This window comes from Diaporthe batatas (assembly GCF_019321695.1).
Source record: "Diaporthe batatas strain CRI 302-4 chromosome Unknown Contig00008, whole genome shotgun sequence".
NCBI lineage: Eukaryota > Fungi > Ascomycota > Sordariomycetes > Diaporthales > Diaporthaceae > Diaporthe > Diaporthe batatas.
In genome coordinates, this window is record NW_025408555.1 from 15,500 (window position 1) to 32,348 (window position 16,849).

Here is a 16,849-nt window from a genome sequence, read left to right on the forward strand (position 1 = left end):
CGCTAGGACCTGCAGTCCCACCCCGTGTGTCACTTACCAGGTACCTAGGTACCTAGGTATTCATTTTGGTTACCGTGCCACACCACCACGGCTTGCAGGACAAGCACCAATGTACCAAGGTGTGTGGGCAGGCGCAAAGATACTATTTTTGAATGCAGGTACGGACGGGGTTGAGAGCCATCCTCTCTGGGGAAGGGCTCCGGACACAAGTGCCTGCAACGACCTCGGAGGCTGCCAGGCAGTGCACCTGCATGCAGTCTACCTGAGGTTATTCACATGTGTGGAGTACACTGGATCTATCTCAGAAGAACCAACCGTCCACCGAGTGTACCATATGAAAATGCCCAGTATTAAAGTGTACCAAGGACTGGGCCAGGCTATCATGTTGGAGGACATCCCATAGGGGGCCATGCTTTGGAAGCTTGGGAGGACACCCCACAGGGAATGAAGTTCTAACGTAAACCCTACTATGGAACTGGAGGACGGGCCACTGCCCCATGGGACCACATCATCCAAGGACAAGGAAGGGTGGTTGAAGGGTAAACGGAGAGTGAATGCTCAGGATGAGCCATGGCAGGGTGCAGTTCTCCACAGCTCTTGCACGTTGTGTGCAATGCGGACATGTGATGATCCCTTTGCGGTCCCTCCTGCATGGGAACGGAAGGGAGGAGAGCCTGTGATTTTCATCGCCCCCTGCGAAAGTAACGTGTTAACAGAACTATACCATTTCGGTATCTGCACCTGAAAAACAGGGCAGGCGCGCCCCATCTCGGCGGGGGCACGGACCAAAAACACGCGCTTGCAGGGTAGCTACGGCCTGCCCTCTGTGATTCTGATTTCGGGCAGGTGGTTTTTTAATCAGCCAGCTCTCAGCGCCAGCTCGAGGCCTACAAAAGCCCGGCACCTCCCACCCCCCAAATCTCGCCGCCTTCACCACTCTCCCATCTCATCACCACCCAACGCTCAACCCCATTTTACTCGCGACAACCACGTCTTTTGGATTCCATCCATCTGCATCTGCAATCCATCTTGTCCACTTTCCCCCACATTCTCAAAACATCACCAAAATGCCTCCCAAGGCCGCAGACAAGAAGCCCGCCTCCAAGGCCCCCGCCACTGCCTCCAAGGCTCCTGAGAAGAAGGACGCCGGCAAGAAGACCGCTGCTTCTGGCGACAAGAAGAAGCGCACCAAGGCTCGCAAGGAGACCTACTCCTCCTACATCTACAAGGGTAAGTTGCATCGAGACGCGTCTTTCCCATTTGCCTGTGTCGCATTCGTCCGCAGTGGGGCCGCGCGCTCTGCTCCGACACGCGACCTGGCCCCTCCAAACCCCAGCACATGCTGACCCCACGCGTCGCAACAGTCCTCAAGCAGGTCCACCCCGACACTGGTATCTCCAACCGTGCCATGTCCATCCTCAACTCGTTCGTCAACGACATCTTCGAGCGCGTCGCCACCGAGGCTTCCAAGCTTGCTGCCTACAACAAGAAGTCTACCATCTCCTCCCGAGAGATCCAGACCTCGTGAGCCCTCCCTGCTGCTACCGCCGACCCGCCCGACGCGCTGCTAACATCCATGTCACAGTGTCCGTCTCATCCTGCCTGGTGAGCTGGCCAAGCACGCCGTGTCTGAGGGCACGAAGGCCGTCACCAAGTACTCTTCCTCCACGAAATAAGCGCGTGGCTAGGGTCTGGATTTCCTTTTTCTCTATGGGCACAGGATGAGCTTTGGCATTTGGTACTTGATGAGATATACCAAGGCCCATGATCCTTGGGTGTCTTAATGCGTCACGGATGGTCTTGTTTTTGGGGCAATGCTTTTTCACACGGTCAACGGGGTTTGCGGCTGTACAAATACTCCTTCAGAATAGGGTTTCGGAAGCAATGAAATCGTGCATATGAACAAGAAACTCGATGTTTGTTGGCCTTTAGACGCGCTCCGCTTTGTTTATTTGTGCTTTACATTATGCCGCAAGGGGCCGGCCCGCGTAAATCAAGAGATGACGCGCAGGAACGGCATCTGCTGATCTCACAGCTACCACATTATCTGCCGCGTCACACTTCAGAACAACGCGGAATGATGTGAGAACTCGAGTGCATTGTCGCGCTTCGTGCCTTCCCATTTTTGGAGGCTGGCGGAGATGGAGGCGGTCTCTGGCGGTGGTGAAAGTCCTTGTTGAAACCACATTCCGAGTTTCTAAGCTTGTTTGTTCTATTCTAACATGAATACAGCCCGTCGCCCGAGACAAACGGTGTCCCGTTCTAATGGAAGACAATAATGCTTTTTCATACACGAAATGCCCATCACCCAGGTCCACAGCCCGTGCAGTGATCTTACAGCACCACTGTGGCACGCCCCCTTCCCTCGTGCGACATGACCCGATACACTCGGCCGGTTCTCGATGCAGTTACCTCCACTTGCGACACGGGTTCTCCGATCAACCCAAGCCAGCCTTCGTACGCTTGACGACCTACATGTTCTAGATTAGCTACGGCGCTGTTCCAAGGCTCTTTTGTTCACGCAAAGGAGCAGACAGTCTGATGACCTGGAAGCAGCCCCTTGCGCAAGGTGTGTCGCCAGAAGACAGGAAGGATAGTGGACAGAGCGTTACTTACAGAGGCGAGTGGTTGAAGGATGCCCTTGTTGTCCTGTGAAGTAAGGCTGTTAGCGACGACTGGTCTCCAAGCTGCCTGCATAGACACTGCCTGGCTGTCGATGTCGCGGATCCTTGCGAACGTACCTGTGATCCGAGTGCCATGCCCGTGGACCAGCCCATCTTCTCCAGCATAGCCCGGCCCTTGTTAGCCTGATCAAGCTCCGGCGCACCGCCTCCCACCACTTCACCATCCTTGAGTGTGAATGCCGCATGGTTGATGCCGCGACCCGACCTGCCCATGCCGCCGCCGCCTCCTCCTCCTCTGGGCGCCTTGCCCTTCTGATCGAGGCGGGGAAAGTACCTGCGCCCAGCACGGGCGAAGACCTGTTCGAAAGATGGCTCAGAGTATCTGACCGTTCTTTTGGTGCGGTAGAGAGACGGCCGGCGGGTCTCACCGTGGCCTGCGGATTTAGATTTGATGTTGAACTTGTTGGCAAGCTCATGAATGATCTTGCGTGCAGAAGCGTCCATGGGGGGTAGTGTCAGTCTGTAGGTAAAGCGGGGGCGAGTCAGCTTGCGGCATCCATCGTGGTCTCGCGGGCCAACAACTACTTACGTCTCATCGGCGCCGCAGAGGAAGGTCCGCATCTCCTCTTTGATCTGGTCCAGAGTCATGCCACTCTGGTACTTCACACGCGGATCGTTCGGGTCGACATTCTTGCCGAGGAGGCCCTGCGCACGTAGCTCTTCGCGCTGTTGTTTCTTGTCCTTCTTGCGAAGACGATCGGCCTTCCAAGTAGCCTGGAGTGTCTCCTCTAGCTCAGAATCTGATATATCAAATGTCGGCTGTCCGCGCTTGCCCTTGGGCTTTCGAGGCGGGTTGTGTCGGCCCCAGTCCATCAAGTCCAGATCATCAAACGCCTCTGCGACTTCTCTCGCACTGGGAACTGGCCCACGCCCACCTGTCTTGGCAGACCTCCCTGCCTTGAAGGAAATGGTCTCTTCGCGTCCATTGGAGTTCTTGTGTCTTGATGAACGCACCACGCCTAATCCATTGCCGGCGAGCAACATCATCTCGTCGTCGTCTAAGCCGAGCTCTTCTTGTTGAGCGAGCAGCCGAGCCAAGGCCTCGTCTGTCATATCGGTATCCTCGGCCGTCATAGACTTGCCTATCTCCAAAGCCGCTGGGCTCCTCCCGTCGCCTGGGTCCTCAGCATCTTCGGAAGCGTCGCTATCGGATTCCTGCCCGATCACCACATCCCCATCGGAGCCACCGAGATCCCGGTTACCTGAGAACATCGCATACAGCCGAGCCCTTTCAACGTCACCATCGCCGTCACCATCTGCCTCATCATCCTCGCTCATGTTTGCAACGTAGTCGGCAAATATTGCGTCCTCGTCGTTGTGGCCACGCAGTTGCCAGAGCGGCGGAGTTTCAGAACGCGCGGCCGGTGCGTTTGGTCGAACTGGCCCAGCCTGAGATATTTTCTGGACAGTGGTCTGGATAGCTTGAACCTGTATCGTAATATCGTCGGCAACAGGCGGGAAAGTATTGTCGGTGCGAGCAGCGTTCCTTCCCTTGAAGAGAACAACATCCTCACTCGAACTCGACTCGTCACCCGACAACTGAAGCTCGGGCATGACGACGGGCTCCACGTGGTGGCGTGACAGGGTCTGGTCACCGCTGGTGTCAATGAAAAAGGAGGGCTCCTGATCACCGCTTTGCAGGTGTGCGTCCGCATCGTCCGCATCGCCCGCGGCGTCGCCGCCTAGGTCCTGGCCGCCCTGATGCGCCTGGGGCGTTTCGGCCGCATCCTCGGTGTCGTGCCCAAGCTGTTCGAGGTCTTTCAAGGGCTCGACCATGCCGGCGCTCACGAAGGTGACGGGCTGGGTTCGGAGCTTGGCCAGAGCATCCCAACCCTTCCGGTGTTCGGCGGTGTTTCTAGCCTCGTCCGCCAGAGAAAAGCCTGTCACCAATGTTCAGAAGGAGGGGCTGCACGGGGGCATATTCCCACGGAGACTGACCGTGGAGTTTGACGGCCGCAGCCCTTGGCACGTACTGAGAGATGATGCTCTGTGGTTGGTGTTGCTGCTGGGCAGGGGTTGCTGCCATGGCCCGGTAGCGAGCTGCCTTTGCAGCCCTGCCTTTCTTCCCCTTGGCCATTTTCAAAGTTGTATTGGTACCAAAGGTGGGTTGGCCATGTGAGGTGTTGACAAGTGAGCCAGCCCTGTAGGATGGATGTGCTGCCCTCTGGCGACTCTCACCAGCGCCGTCAGTCTCACTCACACTTTGTCTCCCCCCACTCTAACTCGGCCGACTGCACAAATTGCGGGTCTGGCACACGGCAAGAACGCTTGTGAGCCCGACTTCCCAGCTGAGAAAACACGTGATATGGAGAACGCGAGGTGTTCGGCGGCGCAGCCCTCCGTAGTGAAGAAGAATTGTTGCAGTTTTCGTCTTTGAAAAGCACTTGGCGCGGGTTGGATGACGATGATGATAAAAGGAAGAGGGAGGGACCATCAGTCAGTCACCCCTTCACCCCGGGAGTGTGACACAAAGAACGGAGTGGTCCGTACCCAGGCAGCAATGCCCCGCTTATTTTGGTGCTAGATGTAGCACACAGTACATACATGTACTTTAGCTGGGGCAGCTCGTGAGTACCTGAGTACCTCCTCCGTACATACAGGCGGGTGGCCCGCTAAGGGTAAGGTGGGGTGCCCGGGGCAGTTGATCAAGTGGCTAGCTAACCTGGGAATGACATGTGCTGCTCTCACCCGTCGACTTGATGCGGCCCGTATCGACAACCAGCCTGCCCATCGCACCCATCCACTCCTCCCTGGCACGACATACAGCAGCACTCTTTCCTACGTTCGTTCACCACAACCTTTCCATTTCCACCCTGTTGCAGTCCTTGTTGCTAAATCTCCTCCAAAGACCTGACCCGAGCCTCGGCCGGCCTCTGGATCCCCCCCACGGCATGAGCGAAAGCCGCTCATACCCCGTGCAGGCAGGCAGCATTCCCGCGCCCTGTACTAATCCAAACAGAATTCCTAGGTAGATAGACGTGCCCGACCGCTATTTTTATAAGCCCAGTTCCCGCTTCGACTCTTCCCACGTCCGCCCTCGTCACACGGGCGGCGCAGCATAATGGCCGACATGTCCCAGAGGACCCAGCTGGCCGTGGGCACAGCCAGGGAGACGGTAATGGCCGGGGCCGCCGAGGCTGGTCGGGTTGGACGACGCATCGTCAAGATGATATGGGATCCGCAACCATTCAACGACCGCGCCGCCAACAGGCCCGTCTGGTGTCTGGGCCGCTCTTATACCCACGAGTCTCCCACCCGCAAGGCTCCCGCTTCCGAGGCCGCTGCAACCTCCGAGGGGACACCGCCGCCGACGCCGTCCGCCGCTACGTCACGCTCTACCCCAGCTGCCGGCCCCGAAACCGAAACGCCTCCCGACTCGAGTTCGAGCAGTGTGTCCTCGTCCCTGGCTTACGAGGCCTCGGCCGAGGACAACGGATGGCCTCCTGCTTTCATGGACGACTTCGAGTCCCGCATTTGGATGACCTATCGATCCAACTTCGAGCCTATTGCCCGGTCTACGGACCCAAAGGCCTCTGCTTCTCTTTCCTTTGCCATGCGCCTCAAGAGCCTTGCCGACCAAGGCGGGTTCCCATCCGATACAGGCTGGGGGTGTATGATACGCTCTGGACAGAGTCTCTTGGCCAACACTCTGTCAATCTGCCAACTCGGCCGCGGTGAGACCCCGTGACATGGAAGCGCGCCTCTACGGGATTCTCGCTGATAATCATCACGATAGACTGGCGCCGAGGTACGGCTGACCGCGAGGAGCGTGAACTCCTAGCCCGCTTTGCAGACGACCCGCGGGCCCCCTACTCCGTTCACAACTTTGTCAGACATGGCGCGGTTGCATGCGGCAAGTACCCAGGCGAGTGGTTCGGGCCATCAGCGACTGCGCGGTGTATACAGTGAGCGCCCCTGGCTGCGGTCCAACGCGTGTCAAGCCGCTGATCCCTGTCTAGGGCTCTTGCCAGCTCCAACGAGCCGTTGTTGCGTGTCTACTCGACAGGTGACCTACCTGATGTCTACGAGGATAGCTTCATGGCAGTCGCCAAGCCTGACGGCGAGACTTTTCACCCGACCCTGATACTGGTCGGAACGCGGCTAGGTATCGACAAGATTAACCAGGTTTATTGGGAGTCGCTCACGGCCACGCTTCAGCTGCCGCAGTCCGTGGGCATTGCCGGGTATGCAGCCAAACTGTACCTCCGCAAAGGTGTGTCTTCGCTAACATCTATCTACCTTGACGCAGCGGCCGCCCGTCGCAATCACACTACTTCGTCGGGTCGCAGCGGGCAGGTGACAATTCCGAGCCAGGGTCCTACCTTTTCTATCTCGACCCGCACTTCACCAGACCCGCCTTGCCCTTCCACGAGGACGTTGAGAAGTACTCAAAGGAGGATATTGACTCGTGTCATACGAGACGACTCCGTCGACTGCATGTGCGCGAGATGGACCCCAGCATGTTGATCGGGTTTCTGATCAGAGATGAGGAAGACTGGGACACGTGGAAAGACTCGGTGAGGTATGTACAGGGCAAGGCCGTCATCAGGGTCTCCGAACATGATCCCGCGCGTGGTCTTCCCGTGGAGCGAGAGGGCGCTATTGATGAGGTTGAGACCCTGAGTGATGACGACGACGATGACCCCGCCCTTGATGCGTGATACTTCCCTTGGGTCCAAGCTGGTCCCTTTTGTCTTGACGGAGTCGCGTGGAGGACGTGCGGGCCTGCATTCCCAGGACTGCCCCCTTTACAAAGTGCAAAGCCACAAAGCCACGGTCGGTTTCAAGCGACTGGTGAAAGGGAGCGGGGGAATCATCTGGGATGGCGTTGCTGCTTTGACGGGGCAGGAGCACAGCCACTTATACTCAGTAGTAAGAGAGCGGTCACCTCTTTTTCTTACCGGATTTACCAGCTGATGTCGCCGGCTTGAGTCCAACGTGGTTCTCCTCTCGGATGTGCTTGAAGAGTTTAGTGCGAGACTCAAATTCCTCGTCGCACACTGCACATTTGTTCTAGATTTGCGTGTCAGTCAAATCTATGCAACCGGCCCACGTGATTTTGGTACTTAGGTAGGTTTCCGTCGTACCGAGGAGGTCTGGGCCGCTTGCTTGGCCTCCTTCCTGGCCTTCTTGAGCTTGGCCTTGTTCAGCTTGGCCTTCTCCTGGGCGGGCGCTGGGTCGTCGTCGTCATCATCGAGAGTCACCTCTGTCATCTGTGTTTTGAGCTCGTCGCCGACGTCGCTCTCGCTCGGACTGTCTGCTTTTGGACCTGGCGCGAGACGTCCCTCGACGACTTCCCGCGGTGCGTACTCGTCATTCCACGTCTCAGAAGACGACCCAGCCGACTCGTCCACCTCCTCATGTAATTGCCCGCGCACCACATGGGCTTGGGCGTCAGTCTCGAGTGAATTTTGCGCGGCATCCATTGCTTCGGGCTCATCGCCCTGGTCATCAACCGGGCCAGCGGGCTCGTCCAGATCGAAGGCCTGGTTGTCGCGCTTCATCTGTCTCCGAAGCTGCTGCACGGCCTTGACGTGCTTCTTGCTCTTTTCGTGGGCCTCGTACTGCTTCTCGCTCTTGAACGTCTTGTTGCACACAACACACTCGAAGTGCTCCACCTCGGATTCCTCCTCGCTGGTTGCGAACTCGTCATTGTGCTCGTCATGGTCTTCCCTGGACTGCGCCCACTCCGCGACGGAAGCCTCGCTCAACTTTTGCCGGTTTGCCGCGCGGGCTCGTTCAGCCTGGGCGGTCGCAGAATCACGCAAGACCTTTTGCCTCTCCGCCTCGGACTGGGTGTTGGGCACGTATCGCGGGTCGCGTTTCTTGACGAATGCGACAAGCGACCTGACAGCGTCGTTGAAATCACGTATGGCGTCGTCACGCATCTTCTTGTTCTCCTTCTCCATCAGCCGGCGCACACGGCGGTCGGGGGCGTCGGAAAGCCGCCATTTCTCCTTCCAGCTAAAAGACTTCTTGGTTGCAAAGGCGGACCAGGCGTTGTAGAAAGGCTTGGCAACGAGGTCATAGTCGTCGTGGCTGGAGCCGAAGGGTGGGTATTCGACGGGCGCGACGCCTTCCCACTGGCATGCTGCCTCCTCCTCGGTAGCGAGCTGGCCAAAGGTGATGTCCAGTATGCCAAAGAAACCATTGGGGGTGTCGTTAAAAGGAACAGAGCGGTTGAAGCGGCCGATGAGGGTCATGATCTCCTCGGTGGTGGTCAGGCGGACATTGTAGTGCTCGGACGGGGCATCGTCGGAGTCGGCATCGCCACGGAGGATGGCGTCGCGGTGAGAATCGTACCAGGCCCGTTCCTGAGGGTCGGAGAGGATCTCGTAGGCGGTCTGAACCTCGGCGAACTTCCTGGTGGCGTTCTCGACGTCGTTGAAGTTGCGGTCGGGGTGCAGCTCGAGTGCCTTCTTCTTGTATGCCTTTCTGATTTCCGAGTCGGGAGCAGACCGGTCTACCTGGAGGACCTCGTAATAACATGTCTTGCGCGCCGCCGCAGATCCGTCATGGGCGTCATGGGCGTTGTGGGCGCCGGTGCCCTCGTGCGATGATTGCTGTGCGCCCATGGACGATTTTGGGACTGGCAGCGCGGGGTTGTGGGCGAGCAGTATTTCCCCAGCAGATGATGGATGCGGAGGGTTGTGGTCGGCCTCCAACACAGAGCGAGGGTTAAGTTATCAGGGCAACATGCCGCAACACAGAAAAAAAGTACTATGTACCGAGTATAGTCTAGACCCAGGCCGGGTGGAGTATTAGCATCTAGTAGTAGTAGCACGCTATTCCTTGATGGCGGGGCACCAGAGGCCTCTGGAACCAGGCCATTTCTTGCTGGGATAAGCCGCGCCTGGGTCGCGATGCACAACCTCAGGATCTGACAGTGTGCACTCGCACATTTCTCCCATACGGCACGCTGTTTACATCGTGTGTCATGTACGAAGGCCAAGATTGAGAAGACCATCCGGACCGTCTGGTGGAAAAACACAACAGATCCGAATCACGATCCAGTGGCCCATGACAATCACAGCAGGCGAGGCGAGAGGTCACTGGCACCCCCCGCCTGGCTCCGCTCGTGCATCTACAGCCCAGCCTGGGACTCTGACTGCCCAGGTCGAGTCACGTCCTGACTCGGTTTCCTTCAGCTGGACCGCCGAAACGGACGGTTGGGAGAACAAGCTTGTGGTTGCGCGTGGGTGACGATCTGGGTCTGCATCAAGGAACTCGGCAGCAAAGCCGCCCTGACCTGCAAAGGGGGGGGGGGAGACGGCGCCATCCTCCCGCCGCGCAGAGAATTCCCACCCACTCGCTAGCCTTGCTGTTCGCCATCAGGCAATCATACCAAAAAGGCCAGCAGCACCCGACGACCCAGGTGTATTGTATACCGAGTATATACATGCCCACCCGGACCTTACGTATCGCACCTGGCGCTCACCCTAGGCCAGCACCGCCCCAGGAACACGCACTTGCCGTCGCCTTGCTAGGCCGAGATGCATCTCCCGTCGACGCCACCACTCGTTGCGTGTCCCATTTCTAAGCTGCGTTCATAGAGGTCGGACTCGATATGAAGTTCGCTCACGAGTTCAAGGAGACCCTCGAGCGGGAGGCCTTCCCTGACCACTGGCTCTCCGCCGCCATACCTTATTCGCAGCTCAAGAAATGCCTGAAGAAGGTCCAGCGCGAGCTGCAGGAACTCGGCCTTGACAACAGCACTTTGCAACAGCTGCGGGCTGCTCAGACCGTGTCTGCTGACGGCATACCCGTCCCCATGGCACGGTACAACCTCGACCATGCCCCTTCCCAGTCGCTGCGCCCATGTCTGTCCGTCTTCGTCCACCTCCAGGACGGCCAGCCTGTCGATGCTGGCCTTTCTCCTGCCTCGAGGGAGCTCCTACACAGGCTGTCCGGCAGGCATCCCCCCCTTCCCCCCTCAGGCCAGGGCCCAGACGCCGTGGCCCAGGACGATGCACCACGTATGGCTGAGGGGCATTTGGCGGGAGCCGAGGCTGGCCTCGAGCGCATTGAGATCCCCCTGGTCTTTGATGGCGAGTTCTTCAACATCCTTCAGAGCGATGTTGACAGTCTGGACATCCTCCAGCAGCAGGAAGAGAAGTCCATGGAAGGTGACATTACCGTTCTCGGCCACGATGTCTCGGCCGTCACGAGGCCGGCCAAGTTCTCCAAGTCGGACCTCAACCGCTGGCGAGAGATTTTCGACGTTTATGTCGATGCTCAAGTCTTCTTCTCCTCTCACGAGCTCGACCACGGCTCTCGGTCGAGCGCAAAAGCCGTGCAAAACCTCGTGTGGTTCCAGAGGGAGATCCAAAGGCGGGACCTGTTGAACAAGTTCAAAATGCCGTCCAGCAGGCTCGCTTACACCCGCTTCCTGCAGCTCAACGCCACTTTGCTCCAGAACCTAAAGTTCCAGGAGATCAACAAGACAGCCATCAACAAAATCCTCAAGAGTGCGTGACAAGCCCTTGCGGCCCTCCCGAGACTTGCTCCCGAGGACGGCGACAGACACTAACCTGGAGACAGAGTTTGACAAACGGACGAGCCTCGGTGCATCTGTCTCATTCCGCGCAGCGGTCCGGTCGCAGAGGTTTCTCGCCGGGAACGTGGCCAAGAAGATGTGTGCTCAGCTCGCGCAGGAGGTGGTCTCGGTCGTGCCCCGGGTGGATGACTACAACTGTCCGATCTGCTTCTCCATCGCCTGGTACCCCGTCCGCCTCAGGTGCTCACATATCTTCTGTGTTCGCTGCGTCATCAAGATGCAACGCGAAAACAAGAAGCAGTGCCCACTCTGCCGCGACGAGGTAGTCATGGAGGCTGACCTGTGTAAGTACAAGACGGCGCCCGTCGGCATTCCACCTTTGACGAACCATGGATGAGTCGTAGTCGTATCCGCCGTACTAACATTCGCCGGCAGCGAATATCGACAAGAACCTGGAAAAGTTCATGCGGTTGTACTTTCGCCGCGAGACAGACGAGAAACAGAAGGCCAACGAGATCGAGAGGGGCCGGGAGATATTTGGTGACGAATACAAGCACTCGTCTTGTAATGTGATGTAGCGTTGGCAGACAACATCTTGATACCCAAGCAAGCGATATTCAGTATGCTCTCAGCGGAAATGGTGTCGGTTGACACACTCATGAATAGTACTAGTGGATCACAAAAGCAAGCGCGACTACATGCAATCTACCAATCTTGCAGGTGACGAACACGCACCATTCAATGTTGTGTTCAACAGGAGCTGACCTTGACGTGGCTGGAAGTTTATATCGGTGGATCGCGGCAAACTCCTTTTTCGTACGGTCCGTCGTAGGGCTGTGGTTCTGGGGGCAGCCTTCCTACAGAACAAAAATACTCAGTGACTAAGTGAGCTGGGTAGTGGAACGTCGAGGTCGTCATCCATATTAGAAAAACCGAGACGTATTCTTAATGTGACTGCAACTCGGTCCCCCACCTCCACTGTCCCATCCACCTCAACCTAAGGTGGTGGTTCAACCTTAGGGCTTAACCCTGTATCGCTAGTCCTAGACCACCCACCCCCAGGAGAGGCAATGAAATTTCCACCAACTCATGAACGGTCACCTTCAACCTACCTGCACGCTCACCGCTTGGTCCGAAACCAGTTGAAATGGCAGATTCTAATAAGAGGAAAGCCGGCAGTGGTTCCTCAGGCGGTGCTGGTTTCAAAAAGAAGAAGGTGAGTCGCGGGCTGGCCGGCGAGTATTCCCTGTCCAGGATTCCGGTCGCTCTCGCATCCAGAGAACACTCACAGGCGAGGCTGACAATATACACAGAAGGGCAACAATGGCAAATGGAAGGTTCCCAGGGCAGAGGCATCAGACAGGCCCAAGGCCAATGCCATCGAGCCTGGCGACATGGGCATCTGGGTGACCTGCCCCCTGCACGTCAAGGGGAAGGCCGCGAGGGAGATGGAGCTCCTGTTCGACGAGGTTCGTGGCTCCCTGTGGCTGCGGGGATGGCGGTGTTTGCTTACAGGGGCTTCAGTATGCCGAGAAAATGTACGGAATCAAATCCAGGGAGGATGACAACGCTTCGGATGCGGAGGACGAGGACATCGAATCCGCCATCAAGAAGGAACTCGGCGCCTTGAAGGACAAGGGCAAGCGGACATCCGACAGTGTGCTCGCAGAGGTGCGAATCAAGGAGGAGTGCGTGCTCTTCACGCGATGCAGGGCCCCAATAGAGCCCGTCGAGTTCGCCAGGCGCATTTGCCAGGATGCGGCTACCACTGGCCACGGAGGTGCCAAGGCCCGGTATCTGAACAGGCTGACGCCTCTCACTGCCATCGCAAAGGCTTCCGAGAGCGGCCTCGACGATGCGACGAGGAAGGCTCTCGCTGGACACTTCAAGCTCAATTCTGCTGGCACTGGAGAAGACTCGAGCCCCGGAGCCGCAGATGCACAGTCCGAGGCCCAGCACGACGGAGCCGGCCAAGAGACACGGCCTGCGACGGTAAGACGGCGAGTCCAACCGGGTTCATGCTCTCGCTGACCATCGTGTCTGTAGTACGCCATTCGACCGTCTATACGCAGTCACAGTACCCTGAAGAGGGACGACGTCATCAAACGCATCGCTGAATCCATCGATCCCATCCACAAGGTGAACCTTGGTTCCCCAGACAAGGTTATTCTGGTGGAAATTTACCAGGTATGGCCACCCTTTCTCCCGACCACAGCGTGGTGCTAAGAGCTACATAGACGGTCTGCGGGTTGAGTGTTGTCCCCGGCGACTGGGAGAGTCTGAAGAGGTACAACCTGACAGAACTCTACAAACTGTCAAGCGAACGCAAGGCTGAAGCCACTGTGCCTGAAGAGAAGAGTGTTGGCGCCGAGGCACCTTCGACAACATAGACGGCCTGGAACGGGCAAACCCAGCGGCGCGGAAACACCTCGTGTATCCCCTATGTTGCGTCAAAGCCTGACCTCGCACCTGGGAGCAGGTCGGGTCGTTCGGTCGGTGTGCGCGTATTCGCAGCGCCGGGGCGGGAGGGTTTCCCGCATCGTATGGCGATTGCAAGGCTGGAACTCCCACTTGAAGCGTACGGGCCTTTTTCGCCGAGTTAGTCGGGCGGTCTTGGGCTTCTCAACTGTGGCGAGCCGGGTGACAGAGACGGCGGCTGTTTCTTAGCAGGTTAGAGTGACCCTTGGAAACCCGCCTTGAACCACCCAGCCTGGTTGATCAACAGCAAGCACGCAATGCCCTGTGCCGATGTCTGTGCCATGGATCTTTGGCTGTTCCTGCCGTGGTCTCACGGAGCATGGACGCCAAGAGCTGGGTTCATTGGAAAATTCCCGTGCTTCGAGAGTAGGGAAAAAGATGGTCGAACTATTCGAGGTAGATTTCATAGAGTCCGATTTGGTCCTTCTACCGATTTCGTGAGACTGGTCGACTGGCACTGCCAACCGCGCGAATGGAAAGCCCCAAAGGTTCTCATGGGTCTTGCGGCTACATTGTCCATCAAGCAAATAGAGCGTCAAGAAGACGAAAACATCCGACTGCTTTGTCCAACTCCTAATCTCGGCGAGGTATATTGTTCAACAACGAAAATCTGGCCTCTTCCAACGTACAGGATGGATCATTCACCTGCAGGGAGGAGAGTGACGTCTGAGCCATGGGGTGCGGTCAGCTTGAGATGGATGAAGTGAGCTTTCCAACACTGCCTTGGAACGCAACATTCAGCCGCAGAGATGGATAGCATGGTGGTGTTGGACTCGAACATGGCGACATGAAAACAGAGACACGTGTCTATCTGGACGCTCGCACATGCTCAAGCGGTATGACATACGGTTGCCTTGTATTGTTCCCCCGTTTCCCCCTTTATGACAGCAGACACTCAAGTGCGACCACTCTCGTCCTCACCTTCGTCACGAGGGAGCTGAATGCCCATGCCGGCAAGCATTGTCCCTACAGGCCCGGCCATACCAGCCTGGCCTTTGAAGCTTTCGAGTATGTTCTTCGCCAGGTTATAGTCGATGTCAACTTCTTCGTCTTCGCCTTCATCATCGGTCCCTTGAAGGGCAGTCTTCTCCGAAACCTCTTTCTCCTTTTCCTTGCCCTTGCCTTTAAGGGCCCGCGGCTTATCCGCCTCAGTATTCAAGCTCAGCGCCCCGTACCCCTTCAGTTCTGCCTCCATCTGCTCGGACAGTTGTCTGATTTCCTCATCCTCACGGTTGTTCTTTGGCAGATCCGCACCAGATGATTTCCCACCACTCGTGTTGGTGGACTTGTTAGCGTCCGCAGGCAGCCCCATCATCTCACGCATCATACGGGCGAACTCCTCTTCGTCGAAGCTAATCTCATGGTCCTCGCTGTCGCTGTCCTCATCCTCGTCCTCGTCCTCGTCGTCATCCACGTCCATCTCATCGTGCTCAGCTCCGTCAAGGCCGGCCTTGTCGTCGTTGAGAAAAGCCTCGAAGCGGGATACAATCTTGCGAAGATCAGCAGGGGCGCCGGCATCGGCAAATGTACCTGTCTTGGGAGCCAGCCCCTTGCCCTCGAGCTCCCTTTCGAAATCTTCAAAGTTGATGTCCATCCACGAGTCGTCATCATTCCGGGAGCAGTTCTCCCAGGATGCAATATCGGCGTCTGTGGGAAGCACCGAGTCTCCATCCTCTGCCAGGTCTTGAAGCAATAGTGCGATTTCCCGAGCCGCGCGGTTGCTACTCTTGGCTGCGGTTGATGCCAACATCTCATAGCCACAGGTAACCTTCATTCCCAGCTCAAGCATGGCGTGCTTGTTCTGGGCGACCTCTCCGCCGCCGGAACCGGCAGCCTGTTTTTCCGAAGACGAGAAGACGTGGTTCCAGGCCGGGGGAGCTGAAAAGACCTGGGACTTGAGCTGTGCATAGAGGACCTTTGTGAACTTGACGCTCACATCAACAAAGTCTCGTGGTGAAAAGACAAGGGACGCGCCCGGAGATGACATCAAGGGCTTCATGGCGATGGGATCTCTGAGGTAGAAGGCCTCTACAGCCGGTGCAATAGACCTGGGGGCCTGGTGAATAAGATAGGCAAGCCGCCTTGGTATCGAGACCATGGCATAATGGATGGAGTCCTGGATCTGAGCAGGATATTTCTCTAGGCGATAGAATGCCTCGGCCTCGACGAATGGCGAGTGAACGAGGGTTTGGGAGGCGGATTGGAGTGTGCTGACAGCCTGGGGGAGTGTGATGGTCTGAGGCTGGGGGCTGCCATCAGGAGCAAGAGGTATGATGCGCAGTTGCCCGGCATGAACCCAGGCCCTGTTGGCATCGTTCTCGGGGCTCAACCACCGGGGCAAGACGTTGGCAGCCTCGACAAGCAGGAATTCGCCGTCGCTGTCCGAGATGCGCACCCACAGGTCAGGGAACTGCTTGGTGAGCTCACGGAGGAGGTAGACGATGAGCCATTCATCCTCTACCGAATCTCCATAGTCGGTGACGCCGTGGAGATAGACGAGACCTGCCGCGTATTGTCAGCGAGACTGAGCTTGCGGGCGGCTGGAAGGCATTGGGGGGCGTGGGACCCGCCTTTGTCGGATTTTACCTCGACATTGAAGGCACCCCGCTGCCAAACGTATTCACTGGTGAGGCGACTGGAAAGCTGGACAGCGGCCTTCCTCACGGCGTCGAGGCGGGAGAAGACGTGCTGCTGGCGCTGCTGCTCAAGCTTGGTGTCGATGACGAACAGCATGTACTCGACGCAGTTCTCCGGCAGAGATCTTTCGAACCCCCTGAAACTGCCATCTGCAGTTGCCCCTGCTTCCGGGCCGGCTGGTTCTGCCATTCTTGCCCAGCAGCTCGTCCTACGGCGTGCGTGGTGGCTTACGTCTGTTCAAGCGGCAGGTGGGGTGAAGTTTACAGAGGCACTGAACCTACCCTGGTTGCCTAAGTACCCAAGTACCTGCTCTAGGCGTAGAAACCTCTTGGAACCTGCCTACCTAGGTACCTAGGTATGCTGATGGGCAGGTAATCCGCCCAGTAAAGCCTGCATGCCAGCTCCTGCTACGGTCTACTGTGAAAATCTTGGAAGGAACGCGTCCGTGAACTCTAACTGCTAAACCGTTGGGGACGGCCCACAAGTAGAGCAACCTTGTTCCTGTATTACAGTACTTAAGTACACTATTTCACACGTCCGCGCTAAAGTGCCG

At 57.3% G+C, this 16,849-nt stretch overlaps 7 protein-coding genes across 7 annotated transcripts; 4 read left to right on the forward strand and 3 right to left on the reverse strand.

Moving 5' to 3' along the window:
• The first annotated feature begins 890 nt into the window (after positions 1 to 890).
• Positions 891 to 1,901, forward strand: KVR01_007194 (uncharacterized protein). The gene is made up of 3 exons (XM_044782709.1): positions 891 to 1,230; positions 1,365 to 1,524; positions 1,586 to 1,901. Exons 1-3 carry the CDS (start codon positions 1,068 to 1,070, stop codon positions 1,674 to 1,676), a joined length of 414 nt encoding a protein of 137 aa, XP_044643447.1. The 5' UTR covers positions 891 to 1,067; the 3' UTR covers positions 1,677 to 1,901.
• Positions 1,887 to 5,164, reverse strand: KVR01_007116 (uncharacterized protein). The gene is made up of 5 exons (XM_044787970.1): positions 4,623 to 5,164; positions 3,214 to 4,564; positions 2,742 to 3,144; positions 2,617 to 2,649; positions 1,887 to 2,471 (listed from the first exon to the last, which is right to left on the reverse strand). The coding sequence occupies exons 1-5, from the start codon at positions 4,759 to 4,761 to the stop codon at positions 2,439 to 2,441; spliced, it is 1,959 nt and encodes a 652-aa protein (XP_044643369.1). The 5' UTR covers positions 4,762 to 5,164; the 3' UTR covers positions 1,887 to 2,438.
• A 581-nt stretch (positions 5,165 to 5,745) lies between these two features.
• On the forward strand, positions 5,746 to 7,345 carry KVR01_007606 (cysteine protease ATG4; the record flags this gene model as incomplete). Its single annotated transcript, XM_044794067.1, has 4 exons — positions 5,746 to 6,358; positions 6,421 to 6,589; positions 6,644 to 6,868; positions 6,934 to 7,345. 4 exons carry the CDS (start codon positions 5,746 to 5,748, stop codon positions 7,343 to 7,345), a joined length of 1,419 nt encoding a protein of 472 aa, XP_044643859.1.
• Positions 7,346 to 7,568: 223 nt separating this feature from the next.
• On the reverse strand, positions 7,569 to 9,259 carry KVR01_007390 (uncharacterized protein; the record flags this gene model as incomplete). Its single annotated transcript, XM_044782743.1, has 2 exons — positions 7,569 to 7,697; positions 7,772 to 9,259. 2 exons carry the CDS (start codon positions 9,257 to 9,259, stop codon positions 7,569 to 7,571), a joined length of 1,617 nt encoding a protein of 538 aa, XP_044643643.1.
• A 245-nt stretch (positions 9,260 to 9,504) lies between these two features.
• On the forward strand, positions 9,505 to 12,024 carry KVR01_007230 (uncharacterized protein). Its single transcript, XM_044790843.1, has 3 exons — positions 9,505 to 11,152; positions 11,226 to 11,525; positions 11,617 to 12,024. Exons 1-3 carry the CDS (start codon positions 10,252 to 10,254, stop codon positions 11,757 to 11,759), a joined length of 1,344 nt encoding a protein of 447 aa, XP_044643483.1. The 5' UTR covers positions 9,505 to 10,251; the 3' UTR covers positions 11,760 to 12,024.
• A 304-nt stretch (positions 12,025 to 12,328) lies between these two features.
• On the forward strand, positions 12,329 to 13,571 carry KVR01_007412 (uncharacterized protein; the record flags this gene model as incomplete). Its single annotated transcript, XM_044788698.1, has 5 exons — positions 12,329 to 12,397; positions 12,495 to 12,650; positions 12,706 to 13,173; positions 13,228 to 13,368; positions 13,419 to 13,571. 5 exons carry the CDS (start codon positions 12,329 to 12,331, stop codon positions 13,569 to 13,571), a joined length of 987 nt encoding a protein of 328 aa, XP_044643665.1.
• A 983-nt stretch (positions 13,572 to 14,554) lies between these two features.
• Positions 14,555 to 16,485, reverse strand: KVR01_007338 (uncharacterized protein; the record flags this gene model as incomplete). The annotated part of the gene is made up of 2 exons (XM_044785236.1): positions 14,555 to 16,161; positions 16,230 to 16,485. The coding sequence occupies 2 exons, from the start codon at positions 16,483 to 16,485 to the stop codon at positions 14,555 to 14,557; spliced, it is 1,863 nt and encodes a 620-aa protein (XP_044643591.1).
• Between the last annotated feature and the right edge of the window lie 364 nt (positions 16,486 to 16,849).